This window comes from Ranitomeya imitator, chromosome 1 (assembly GCF_032444005.1).
Source record: "Ranitomeya imitator isolate aRanImi1 chromosome 1, aRanImi1.pri, whole genome shotgun sequence".
Classification (NCBI taxonomy): Eukaryota; Metazoa; Chordata; class Amphibia; order Anura; family Dendrobatidae; genus Ranitomeya; species Ranitomeya imitator.
Window position 1 is genome coordinate 183,021,385 of NC_091282.1, and position 14,616 is coordinate 183,036,000.

Below are 14,616 nucleotides of genomic sequence, written 5' to 3' on the forward strand. Positions count from 1 at the left end.
GGGTAGGTTCCCAAACCGTGTACATATAGATAAGAAGAACCCGGCACTCAACTTAAGTCAAAACTGGTGATTTTTATTTCGTAGTACGAAAATACGTTTCGGCCTGGTCTGGCCTTCGTCAGTTACGTACTAGGTGGTATCTGGACAAATGAAGGAGCGTAATAGACTCCAGGGAGATCCCTTAGAAAATATAAGTCCCTGGTCAGAGACGCGGCTGCAGACGCTGCTGCAGGCTGGAAGCGAGACGGGTCAGGACGCGGTGTCCACCAATGTCAGGGGAGAAAGCCCGACTCGGTCAGGTCACTGTATGTGCTCTGACTTCTATGTCCATTGTGGTACTGAATTACCTTACCTTATCATAACAGGGAACCACTGTTTGGGTGCACGGCAGAGCTCGGAAGGGAAGGAGCGCCATTTGAAATGCAGACTTAGATGGATTGGTCTGCAGGCGTAATGTTGCATTTGCAGAGCCCCTGATGTACCTAAACAGTAGAAACCCCCCACAAGTGACCCCATATTGGAAACTAGACCCCCCAAGGAACGTATCTAGATGTGTTGTGAGAGCTTTGATCCAACAAGTGTTTCACTACAGTTTATAACGCAGAGCCGTGAAAATAAAAAATATTTTTTTTTTCACGAAAATGATATTTTATCCCCTATGTTTTTATTTTCCCAAGGGTAACAGGACAAATTGGACCCCAAAAGTTGTTGTCCAACTTGTCCTGAGAACGCTGATACCCCATATGTTGGGGGGAACCACTGTTTGGGCACACAGGAGAACTCGGAAGGGAAGGAGCCCTGTTTTACTTTTTGAGAACGGACGCCATGTCGCGTTTGGAGAGCCCCTGATGTGCCTAAACAGTGAAAACCCCTAATTATAACTGAAACCCTAACACCAACCCTAACCCTAGCCCTAACCCTAACCCTAGCCCTAACCCTAGCCCTAGCCCTAACCCTAGCCCTAACCCTAGCCCTAACCCTAGCCCTAACACTAGCCCTGATGGGAAAATGGAAATAAATACATTTATTTACATTTTATTATTTTTCCCTAACTAAGGGGGTGATGAAGGGAGGTTGGATTTACTTTTATAGCGTTTTTTGGCGGATTTTTATGATTGGCAGCTGTCACACACTAAAAGATGCTTTTTATTGCAAAAAATAGTTTTTGCATCACCACATTTTGAGAGCTATAATTTATCCATATTTTGGCCCACAGAGTGATATGAGGTCTTGTTTTTTGCGGGACGAGTTGACGTTTTTATTGGTAACATTTTCGGGCAGATGACATTTTTTTATCGCTTTTTATTCCGATTTTTGGGAGGCGGAATGAACAAAAACCAGCAATTCCTGAATTTCTTTTAGGGGGGGCGTTTATACCATTCCACGTGTGGTAAAATGGATAAAGCAGTTTTATTCTTCAGGTCAGTACGATTACAGCGATACCTCATTTATGTAATTTTTTTTATGTTTTGGTGCTTTTACACAATAAAAACTATTTTATATAAAAAAATAATTGTTTTTGCATCGCATTATTCTGAAAGCTATAACTTTTTTATTTTTCTGCTGATGATGCTGTATGGCAGCTTTTTTTTTGTGGGACAAGATGACGTTTTCAGCGGTACCATGGTTATTTATATCCGTCGTTTTGATCGCGTGTTATTCCACTTTTTGTTCGCCTGTATGATAATAAAGCAATGTTTTTTGCCTTGTTTTTTATTATTTTTTTTTGCGGTGTTCACTGAAGGGGTTAACTAGTGGGATAGTTTTATAGAGCGGGTCGTTACGGACGCGGCGATACCAAATATGTGTACATTTATTGTTTGTTTGTTTTTTACATAAATAAATGGATTTATTGGGAAATGTTTTTTTTTTTATTTGGGGATTTTTTTTATTTTTTTTTTACACATTCTATTTTTTTTTTTTTAACTTTCTAACATTGTCCCAGGGTGGGACATCTCTGTATTAGATCAGATCATTGATCTGACACTGTGCATAGCACACTGTCAGATCAACGATCTGACAGGCAGTTTAGCTGGCTTTCCAGCGCCTGCTCTCAGCAGGCGCCGGCTAGCCAGGTCATTTCATGACCCGGAAGGAGTCCGGCGGCCATCTTGGATCCGGGGACTCCTTCTGGGTCACCGGAGCAACGCGATCTCATTGCGTTGCTCCGGTGGGAGAGCGCAGGGAGCCCCCGTCCCTGCGCGATCCCCCTCTATGCCGCTGTCACTACTGACAGTGGCATCAGAGGGGTTAAATGCCCGCGATCGGCGATAGCGCCGATCGTGGGCATTGCTGCGGGGTGTCAGCTGTCATATACAGCTGACACCCGCACCCGATCACCGCGGCGCTCAGCGCGAGACCACGGTGATCGGTGCGCCGTACTAGTACTGCTGCTGGCACAAATGCAGTGCCGGCAGCGCAGTACTAGTACGGCGCATGGCGCGAAGGGGTTAATGAACAGGACAGTTGGAGTAAAGACTGCATAATTCATTCACAAATGCACAACACTTAAACAATTAAAAAACAGAATTATGGCAAAAACACATTCATGGATCAGACTCAAGATGTTATAGAGAATGGATTTCATATCATACTGAAGTAGAACCAAAATTGTACCTTTTACATTTGTTTTTCACATGTTCTTCTGTTTTCTCCAATAACTTTTTCTGGAGTTCATTGTGATATTTTGTTGAGATAATCCCAAACTTCTGAATGACAGGTATTTTGACAATTGGCATTCTTCTACTATTCTACTAAGAGAAAATAACGTGAACATAAGTTACAGTTTTTAATGAAACACGTGATTATAAATAGGATACACATGCAATTATTATACAGGATGTGTCATTCTGAAGAATTGAAATCATCATTCAGATGGATGAAAGAACTGATTCATATTTAAAATGTTTTACCTTAATTGTAGTAAGAAAAAGTTTAAGACTGAAAGCAAATATCCATCCTTGCCTTACCATTTTATTTTTTGCATCTTTTTGCTCTTCTCCTGAACTTGGCTATGAAATTCTGATAAACAAAATACTGACCAACATGATGCAGTGTGAAAGTGACCTAAATAAATGTTATTATACCTCAACTATAATGTTATAGTGCTCCCAACATCAAAATCTCAAATCTGACTTATTGTCCCAGCAAAGTCATAATTTTGTCCCATGAACAATTAGTAATATTGCTAGCTGTTAGGGCTGGCGGAACGCACCGAGTAAATATTGAGATAATATAGGTGCATTCGCAACCCGGGTTCCACCGTGCAGGAGTGGAACCTGCTGCTAGTATATGGCGGCACTATATGGTGGTACAACGCCTGAATAGACACGGTTCAGTCACCGAGTCTATATAGGAACGAGCTCTGTTGTTTCACAGAGTCGCTGGGATTAGGCTAACGTTGTGCCCTGTTCACCTCACCGAGGATCACAGCTAACTAACAGAGCGGGTAGCATACAGTGGTCATACAGTCAGCATAGCACACAAACAACTCCTCTCTGGAGGTGTCGGAATTCTAGTGGCTATACGCCAGCCCTAAATTCACATACACAAACTCCTGTCCAGAGGTGCCGGAATTCTAATGGCTATACAGCCGACTCTGAACACATGCAGACACAGACCACAAGGTAGCTAAGCTCATAAACATAAGTTGATATTAGCGCATGGCCGGGCGGCCATGCAAACCTTTTATAGAGAAAGCTCTCTAGGACCTTCCTAGTGGTCCGATAGGAACCGCTTCAGGACCTGTGCATGCAACCCCCGACCTCCAATGAGAGGTCGTCCCCTGGGCATGCTCAGTAACAGAAAAGCAGGACTTTTAGTCCCAGGAGCATCTGCTCGCCGCAGAAAAGTGCTGGCTACAATGGCTGAGCCTGGAAGATCAGCAGTAACCAAGCGCACAGTATCTGCCCAAGCCAGACGCTGGGACCAACGTCTCCACTGAGCAGGCTCCACTGCGGCTGAAAAAGAATGGGAGACCGCAGTGGAGGTGGCTCAAGATTCCCCCCTGTGCAGCGGTGGGAACTTAACAGCTAGCTACAATTTTTCATCCATGTAAATTCTGCAGCTACATGGACGGATGGAGCCTTAAAAGGATCTGTAACCAGGTCAAAAGCAGTTAGTTTGTGCTCTTATTTTATTCCAATTTCCCTCATTTGCATTCATTTTTTTTCTATTTGACAATTCGTCATACAAATCCAGAGAAAGGGTGGCATGTATAAGTTTGGGTTTATATATATATATATATATATATATATATATATATGTATATATATATATATACTGCTCAAAAAAATAAAGGGAACACTTAAACAACAGAATATAACTCCAAGGAAATCAAACTTCTGTGAAATCAAACTGTCCACTTAAGAAGCAACACTGACAATCAATTTCACATGCTGTTGTGCAAATGGAGTAGACAACAGATGGAAATTATTGGCAATTATCAAGACACACTCAATAATGGAATGGTTCTGCAGGTGAGGAGCGCAAACCACATCTCAGTACCAATGCATTCTGGTTGATGTTTTGGTCACTTTTGAATGTTCGTTGTGCTTTCACACTCGTGGAAGCATGAGACAGACTATACAACCCACACAAGTGGCTCAGGTGGTGCAGCTCATCCAGAATGGCACATCAGTGCAAGCTGTGGCAAGGTTTTCTATGTCTGTCAGCGTAATGTCGAGGCTGGAGGCGCTACCAGGAGACAGGCCAGTACACCTGGAGACGTGGAAGGGGCTCAGGCTTTGAGCAGGGAGGAACAGGAGGAGCACTGCCAGATCCCTGCAAAATGACCTCCAGCAGGCCACAAATGTGCATGTGTTTGCACAGTTAGAAACTGACTCGACGAGGATGGTCTGAGTGCCCGACGTCCACAGATGGGGATTGTGCTCACAGCCCAACACCGTGCAGGACACTTGGCATTTGCCACAGAAGACCAGGATTGGCAAATTCGCCACTGGCGCCCTGTGCTCTTCACAGATGAAAGCAGATTCACACTGAGCACATGTAACAGACGTGACAAGGTCTGGAGACGCCGTGGCGGGTGATCTGCTGCCTGCAACATCCTTCAGAATGACCGGTTTGGCAGTGGGTCAGTAATGGTGTGGGGTGGCATTTATTTGGAGGGCCGCACAGCCCTCCATGTGCTCGCCAGAGGTAGCCTGACATCTATTAGGTACTGAGATAAGATCCTCAGACCCCTTGTGAGACCATATGCTGGTGCGGTTCGCCCTGGGTTCCTCCTAATGCAGGACAATGCCAGACCTCATGTGGCTGGAGTGTGTCAGCAGATCCTGCAAGATGAAGGCATTGAAGCTATGGACTGGCCCGCTTGTTCCCCAGACCTGAATCCAATTGAACACATCTGGGACATACAGGCACGTGGAGGCCACACACACTACTGACCATCATTCCTTGTCTTGAGGCATTTCCACTGAAGTTTGATCAGCCTGTAACTTCATTTTCCACTTTGATTTTGAGCATCATTCCAACTCCAGACCTCCGTGGGATATTAGTTGTGATTTACGTTGCTAATTTTTATGTTTTATTGTTCTCAACACATTCCACTATGTAATGAATAAAGATTTACAACTGGAATATTCCATTCAGTGATATCTAGGATGTGGGATTTTATTGTTCCCTTTATTTCTTTGAGCAGTGTATATACAGTGTATCCGTAAAGTAATGGTGAACTTATGACCAGTCACAGGATCTATTTACAGTTTACATTTTGGCGCCCTTTCTCTGGCCCAATCATATCAGGCCTGTTCATGAGGAGAGATAACAAGAACCAATCAAACACAAACTCATTTAAGCTGTTGCTGAGCCCGCGGTCTGATTAACCCATGATAAACTGAACTGTGATTAATACACTGGCAGGTCTGTGATATCATGCAACCACAACCTTATGCCAGTGATAGGGTATTCAGAGAACCCCATAGCTTATCTTTATATATGAGGATTCTAAAATGACTTGTATCTCACCTCTCTTACCGAATTACTGTGGGTCTTGCATAAGGCTACGTGATTAAAATGGTTCCCAAGTGCTGTATTGCTCAAAAGGGATGCTTATATGGGTGTTGGTGGTGGGAAAAATCATATAAGAAATGAATAACGAGCGTTGTCCACATGAAATTATATTAATTATTAAAGAATTTAGATAATTATAGTAAGCACACAATAACAATATGTACGCCCCATTCTAAAAGGGTATATAACGGCAGATGTTCAATAAAGTTTTTGTAGCTTCTTATGCAGATACAATCTGTCTCTGTGTGGATCCATCATTGCTCGAGCAATCTACTATATAATTGTCTAAGGGTCACTTCCGTCTGTCTGTCTGTCTTTCTGTCACAGATATTCATTGGTCGCGGCCTCTGTCTGTCATGGAAATCCTAGTCGCTGATTGGTCGCGGCAAAACAGCCACGACCAATCAGCGACGGGCACAGTCGGGAAGAAAATGGCCGCTCCTTCCTCCCCGCAGTTAGTGCACGGCGCCCGCATACTCTCCTCCGGTCAGCGCTCACACAGGGTTAATGGCAGCGTTGACCGCGGTGTAACGCACTCGGTTAACGCTGTTATTAACCCTGTGTGACCAACTTTTTACTATTCATACTGCCTATGCAGCATGAATAGTAAAAAGATCTAATGTTAAAAATAATTAAAAAAATAAAAAATAGTTATATACTCACCGTCCAGTGGCCCCCCGGATCAAAGCGGTTACCGATGCTCCTCGCGACGCCCCTGTTACCGCTCCATGCATTGCGGTCTCGCGAGATGATGATGTGCGGTCTCGCGAGACCGCTACGTCATCATCTCGCGAGACCGCAATGCACTCTTCAGACCGGAGCGTCGGTAACCGCTTCAATCCGGGGGGCCAACGGAGGGTGAGTATATAACTATTTTTTATTTTAATTCTCTTTTTTTAACAGGGTTATGGTGCCCACATTACTACAGACTGCGTGGGCTGTGCAATATACTACATGGACTGTATAATATACTACGTGGGCTTTTCAATATACTACATGGACTGTGCAATATACTACGTGGGCTGTGCAATATATGTGGGCTGTGCAATATACTACGCGGGCTGCGCAATATACAACGTGGACTGCGCAATATACAATGTGGGCTGTGCAATATACTACGTGGGCTGGGCAATATACAACGTAGGCTGCGCAATATACTACGTGGGCTGCGCAATATACTACGTGGGCTGCGCAATATACAACATGGGCTGCGCAATATACGTGGGCTGCGCAATATACTACATGGGCTATGCAATATACAACGTGGGATGCGCAGAATACTACATGGGCTGCGCAATGTGCTACATGGGCTGCGCAATATAAAACGTGGGCTGCGCAATATACAATGTGGGCTGTGCAATATACAACGTGGGCTGCGCAATATAAAACGTGGGCTGCGCAATATACGTGGGCTGGGCAATATACAACGTGGGCTGCGCAACATACAATGTGGGCTGCGCAATATACAACGTGGGCTGCGCAATATACAACGTGGGCTGCGCAATACACTACGTGGGCTGGGCAATATACTACGTGGGCTGCACAATTTACAACGTGGGCTGCGCAATATACTAAGTGGGCTGCGCAACATACAACGTGCGCTGCACAATGTACTACGTGGGCTGGGCAATATGCTATGTGGGCTGCGCAATATACTATGTGGGCTGCGCAATATACAACATGTACTGCGTGGGCTGTACTATACACTACGCATACATATTCTAGAATACCGGATGCGTTAGAATCGGGCCACCATCTAGTTCTTCATATTTGACAACCGTCCAATATACTCTATAGTCTGTTTAAGACCAACCTAACACCAGCTGTGTGGTTTTCCATGCCAGTCGAGATGTGGACGGTACAGAGGAAAGTTCAGTGTGTTCTGTGGCTCGCTAAATTTGAAATCCGTAACTAAACTGCTACGTGAATATCGGCGCGTTTATAACGAAGCGTCACCACATAGGAATAACATTACTCGGTGGGATAAGCAGTTGAGTGAAACCGGCAGTTTGGTGGAGAAACCCCGTTTTGGTAGGCCATCAGTCAGTGACAAGTCTGTAGAGGCTATATGGGATAGCTACCTAAGGAGCCCTAAAAAATATGTGCGTGCGTGTGTGTGCTCAACAATTACACCTAAGCAAGACTACAGTTCATAAGATATTTAAAAAAACAGCTCTGTTTTACAGGGTACAAATTGCGGCTGTTGCACGCTATCAAACAGGCAGATAGACCCAAATGATACGCGTTTGCTACAGATATGCTTCATGAGATCGACAATGATAAAAAAATCAAAAAGCTGTGTATCCACCAATCAAAAAAATGTATTGTGAAGCAGGGTGTGACTAATATTAAAAAATAACTTTTAATCTGTATGCATTAAAAATTGGTATAATCGACCATATATAGATAAAACATAAAACATAAAGGACTCACAGAAAAGATTCCCCCACAAAGGGAATCTATATATTTATCGCCAATTCCCTGAGGTTATCTAGATAGACCTATCAGTGTCAACCTCCAAAGGGAAGAAAGTGTCTCCTAGAAGGGAGTACGTGACATATATGTATGGTAAGTAAAACACAACCAATATGTAAGGCAGGAAATATCTCCCAGAAGGGAGTACACATATGTATTGTTAGCAAACCACAATAAATATATATCCTGTTTCTCAGCTCATATAGAGACACAGGATGTACAAAAAGGAACGATCTCACCTCTGAGCTTCTTATTACACAAGGGTAGGATCACTCACGTCCGCAGCATCTCGGAGGGGGGGGCCTATAAATCCGGCCGCACATGTACCCATCCACGCTGTCAGGAAGATAATTTTAACCCCAATATATCGGACACATTTTTGCGTTTCGAAGTCTATATACTCATCAGGGGAAACTCGTGCAAAGTCCTTCCACCGCAGTGGGGGACCTTAAACCTGGGGGTATACCGATAAACACTGTAGGACAGCATTCCTTCCTGTTTAACCTCTTCATGACCCAGCCTATTTTGACCTTAAAGACCTTGCCGTTTTTTGCAATTCTGACCAGTGTCCCTTTATGAGGTAATAACTCAGGAACGCTTCAACGGATCCTAGCGGTTCTGAGATTGTTTTTTCGTGACATATTGGGCTTCATGTTAGTGGTAAATTTAGGTCAATAAATTCTGCGTTTATTTGTGATAAAAACGGAAATTTGGCGAAAATTTTGAAAATTTCGCAATTTTCACATTTTGAATTTTTATTCTGTTAAACCAGAGAGATATGTGACACAAAATAGTTAATAAATAACATTTCCCACATGTTTACTTTACATCAGCACAATTTTGGAAACAAAATTTTTTTTTGTTAGGAAGTTATAAGGGTTAAAATTTGACCAGCGATTTGTCATTTTTACAACGAAATTTACAAAACCATTTTTTTTAGGGACCACCTCACATTTGAAGTCAGTTTGAGGGGTCTATATGGCTGAAAATACCCAAAAGTGACACCATTCTAAAAACTGCACCCCTCAAGGTACTCAAAACCACATTCAAGAAGTTTATTAACCCTTCAGGTGCTTCACAGCAGCAGAAGCAACATGGAAGGAAAAAATGAACATTTAACTTTTTAGTCACAAAAATTATCTTTTAGCAACAATTTTTTTATTTTCCCAATGGTAAAAGGAGAAACTGAACCACGAAAGTTGTTGTCCAATTTGTCCTGAGTACGCTGATACCTCATATGTGGGGGTAAACCACTGTTTGGGCGCACGGCAGGGCTTGGAAGGGAAGGAGCGCCATTTGACTTTTTGAATCAAAAATTGGCTCCACTCTTTAGCGGACACCATGTCACGTTTGGAGAGCCCCCGTGTGCCTAAAAATTGGAGATCCCCCACAAGTGACCCCATTTTGGAAACTAGACGCCCCAAGGAACTTATCTAGATGCATAGTGAGCACTTTGAACCCCCAGGTGCTTCACAAATTAATCCGTAAAAATGAAAAAGTACTTTTTTTTCACAAAAAAATTCTTTTAGCCTCAATTTTTTCATTTTCACATGGGCAACAGGATAAAATGGATCCTAAAATGTGTTGGGCAATTTCTCCTGAGTACACCAATACCTCACATGTGGGGGTAAACCACTGTTTGGGCACATGGTAAGGCTCGGAAGGGAAGGAGCGCCATTTGACTTTTTGAATGAAAAATTATTTCCATCGTTAGCGGACACCATGTCGCGTTTGGAGAGCTCCTGTGTGCCTAAACATTGGCGCTCCCCCACAAGTGACCCCATTTTGGAAACTAGACCCCCCAAGGAACTTATTTAGATGCATAGTGAGCACTTTAAACCCTCAGGTGCTTCACAAATTGATCTGTAAAAATGAAAAAGTACTTTTTTTTCACAAAAAAATTCTTTTCGCCTCAATTTTTTCATTTTCACATGGGCAGTAGGGTAAAATGGATCATAAAATTTGTTGGGCAATTTCTCCCGAGTACGTCGATACCTCATATGTGGGGGTAAACCACTGTTTGGGCACTCGGCAGGGCTCGGAAGGGAAGGCGCGCCATTTGACTTTTTGAATGGAAAATTAGCTCCAATTGTTAGCGGACACCATGTCGCGTTTGGAGAGCCCCTGTGTGCCTAAACATTGGAGCTCCCCCACAAGTGACCCCATTTTGGAAACTAGACCCCCCAAGGAACTTATCTAGATGCATATTGAGCACTTTAAACCCCCAGGTGCTTCACAGAAGTTTATAACGCAGAGCCATGAAAATAAAAAATAATTTTTCTTTCCTCAAAAATGATTTTTTAGCCTGGAATTTCCTATTTTGCCAAGGATAATAGGAGAAATTGGACCCCAAATATTGTTGTCCTGTTTGTCCTGAGTACGCAGATACCCAATATGTGGGGGTAAACCACTGTTTGGGCGCACGGCAGGGCTCGGAAGGGATGGCACGCCATTTGGCTTTTTAAATGGAAAATTAGCTCCAATCATTAGCGGACACCATGTCACGTTTGGAGAGCCCCTGTGTGCCTAAACATTGGAGATCCCCCAGAAATGACACCATTTTGGAAACTAGACCCCCAAAGGAACTAATCTAGATGTGTGGTGAGGACTTTGAACCCCCAAGTGCTTCACAGAAGTTTATAACGCAGAGCCATGAAAAAAAAAAAAAAATTATTTTCTCAAAAATGATCTTTTAGCCTGCAATTTTTTATTTTCCCAAGGGTAACAGGAGAAATTTGACCCCAAAAGTTGTTGTCCAGTTTCTCCTGAGTACGCTGATACCCCATATGTGGGGGTAAATCACTGTTTGGGCACATGCCGGGGCTCGGAAGTGAAGTAGTGACGTTTTGAAATGCAGACTTTGATGGAATGCTCTGTGGGCGTCACATTGCGTTTGCAGAGCCCCTGATGTGGCTTAACAGTAGAAACCCCCCACAAGTGACCCCATTTTGGAAACTAGACCCCCAAAGGAACTTATCTAGATGTGTGGTGAGCACTTTGAACCCCCAAGTGCTTCATAGAAGTTTATAATGCAGAGCCGTGAAAATAATAAATACGTTTTCTTTCCTCAAAAATAATTATTTAGCCCAGAATTTTTTATTTTCCCAAGGGTTACAGAAGAAACTGGACCCCAAAAGTTGTTGTCCAGTTTCTCCTGAGTACGCTGATACCCCATATGTGGGGGTAAACCACTGTTTGGGCACATGCCGAGGCTCGGAAGTGAAGTAGTGACGTTTTGAAATGCAGACTTTGATGGAATGCTCTGTGGGCGTCACGTTGCGTTTGCAGAGCCCCTGATGTGGCTTACCAGTAGAAACCCCCCACAAGTGACCGCATTTTGGAAACTAGACCCCGAAAGGAACTTATCTAGATGTGTGGTGAGCACTTTGAACCCCCAAGCGCTTCATAGAAGTTTATAATGCAGAGCCGTGAAAATAATAAATACGTTTTCTTTCCTCAAAAATAATTATTTAGCCCAGAATTTTTTAATTTTCCCAAGGGTAACAGGAGAAATTTGACCCCAATATTTGTTGTCCAGTTTCTCCTGAGTACGGTGATACCCCATATGTGGGGGTAAACTACTGTTTGGGCACATGCCGGGGCTTGGAATTGAAGTAGTGACGTTTTGAAATGCAGACTTTGATGGAATGCTCTGCGGGCGTCACGTTGCGTTTGCAGAGCCCCTGATGTGCCTAAACAGTAGAAACCCCCCACAAGTGACCCCATTTTGGAAACTAGACCCCGAAAGGAACTTATCTAGATGTGTGGTGAGCACTTTGAACCCCCAAGTGCTTCATAGAAGTTTATAATGCAGAGCCGTGAAAATAATAAATACGTTTTCTTTCCTCAAAAATAATTATTTAGCCCAGAATTTTTTATTTTCCCAAGGGTTACAGGAGAAATTGGACCCCAAAAGTTGTTGTCCAGTTTCTCCTGAGTACGCTGATACCCCATGAGTGGGGGTAAACCACTGTTTGGGCACACGTCGGGGCTCAGAAGGGAAGTAGTGACTTTTGAAATGCAGACTTTGATGGAATGGTCTGCGGGTGTCACGTTGCGTTTGCAGAGCCCCTGGTGTGCCTAAACAGTAGAAACCCCCCACAAGTGACCCCATTTTAGAAATTAGACCCCCCAAGGAACTTATCTAGATATGTGGTGAGCACTTTGAACCCCCAAGTGCTTCACAGACGTTTACAACGCAGAGCCGTGAAAATAAAAAATCATTTTTCTTTCCTCAAAAATTATGTTTTAGCAAGCATTTTTTTTTATTCACAAGGGTAACAGGAGAAATTGGACCCCAGTAATTGTTGCGCAGTTTGTCCTGAGTATGCTGGTACCCCATATGTGGGGGTAAACCACTGTTTGGGCACACGTCAGGGCTCGGAAGTGAGGGAGCACCATTTGACTTTTTGAATACGAGATTGGCTGGAATCAATGGTGGCGCCATGTTGCGTTTGGAGACCCCTGATGTGCCTAAACAGTGGTAACCCCTCAATTCTACCTCCAACACTAACCCCAACACACCCCTAACCCTAATCCCAACTGTAGCCATAACCCTAAACACAACCCTAACCGCAACACACCCCTAACCACACCCCTAACCCCAACACACCCCTAACCCTAACCACAACCCTAATTCCAACCCTAACCCTAAGGCTATGTGCCCACGTTGCGGATTCGTGTGAGATATTTTCGCACCATTTTTGAAAAATCCGCGGGTAAAAGGCACTGCGTTTTACCTGCGGATTTTCCGCGGATTTCCAGTGTTTTTTGTGCGGATTTCACCTGCGGATTCCTATTGAGGAACAGGTGTAAAACGCTGCGGAATCCGCACAAAGAATTGACATGCTGCGGAAAATACAACGCAGCGTTTCCGCGCGGTATTTTCCGCACCATGGGCACAGCAGATTTGGTTTTTCATATGTTTACATGGTACTGTAAACCTGATGGAACACTGCTGCGAATCCGCAGCCAAATCCGCACCGTGTGCACATAGCCTAATTCTAAAGGTATGTGCACACGCTGCAGAAAACGCTGCGGATCCGCAGCAGTTTCCCATGAGTTTACAGTTCAATGTAAACCTACGGGAAACAAAAATCGCTGTACACATGCTGCGGAAAAACTGCACGGAAACGCAGCGGTTTACATTCCGCAGCATGTCACTTCTTTGTGCGGATTCCGCAGCGGTTTTACAACTGCTCAAATAGAAAATCGCAGTTGTAAAACCGCAGTGAAATGCGCAGAAAAACCGCGGTAAATCCGCCATAAATCCGCAGCGGTTTAGCACTGCGGATTTATCAAATCCGCAGCGGAAAAATCCGCAGAGGACCAGAATACGTGTGCACATACCGAAACCCTAACCCTAGCCCTAACCCTAACCCTACCCCTACCCCTAGCCCTAACCCTAACCCTAACCCTAACCCTACCCCTAACCCTAACCCTAACCCTAACCCTACCCCTAACCCTACCCCTAACCCTACCCCTAACCCTAACCCTAACCCTACCCCTAACCCTAACCCTAACCCTACCCCTAACCCTAACTCTACCCCTAACCCTAGCCCTAACCCTATTCTAACATTAGTGGGAAAAAAAAAATTTCTTTATTTTTTTATTGTCCCTACCTATGGGGGTGACAAAGGGGGGGGGGTCATTTATTATTTTTTTTATTTTGATCACTGAGATAGATTATATCTCAGTGATCAAAATGCACTTTGGAACGAATCTGCCGGCCGGCAGATTCGGCGGGCGCACTGCGCATGCGCCCGCCATTTTGGAAGATGGCGGCGCCCAGGGAGAAGACGGACGGGACCCCGGCTGGATCGGTAAGTATGATGGGGTGGGGGGGGACCACGGGGGGGGGGGGGATCGGAGCACGGGGGGGGGAATCGGAGTGCGGGAGGGGTGGAACGGAGCACGGGGGGCGTGGAACGGAGCACGGGGGGGCTGGAATGGAGCACGGGGGGGTGGAACGGAGCACCGGGGGGGGTGGATCGGAGTGCAGGGGGGTGATTGGAGCACGGGGGGGTGATTGGAGCACGGGGGGAGCGGACAAGAGCACGGGGGGGAGCGGAGCACTGGACGGAGGGGAGCCGGAGCAGTGTACCGGACAGA

At 44.6% G+C, this 14,616-nt stretch overlaps 1 protein-coding gene across 1 annotated transcript in view; it reads right to left on the bottom strand.

The window, feature by feature from the left end:
* Positions 1-2,744, bottom strand: part of TMEM232 (transmembrane protein 232) — a 494,818-nt gene extending 492,074 nt beyond the window's left edge. The window contains exon 1 of the mRNA XM_069752641.1: positions 2,617-2,744. Within this exon, the coding sequence (XP_069608742.1) occupies positions 2,617-2,738 (122 nt within the window). The 5' untranslated portion in view covers positions 2,739-2,744. The remainder of the gene's footprint in view (positions 1-2,616) is intronic.
* Positions 2,745-14,616: the final 11,872 nt, after the last annotated feature.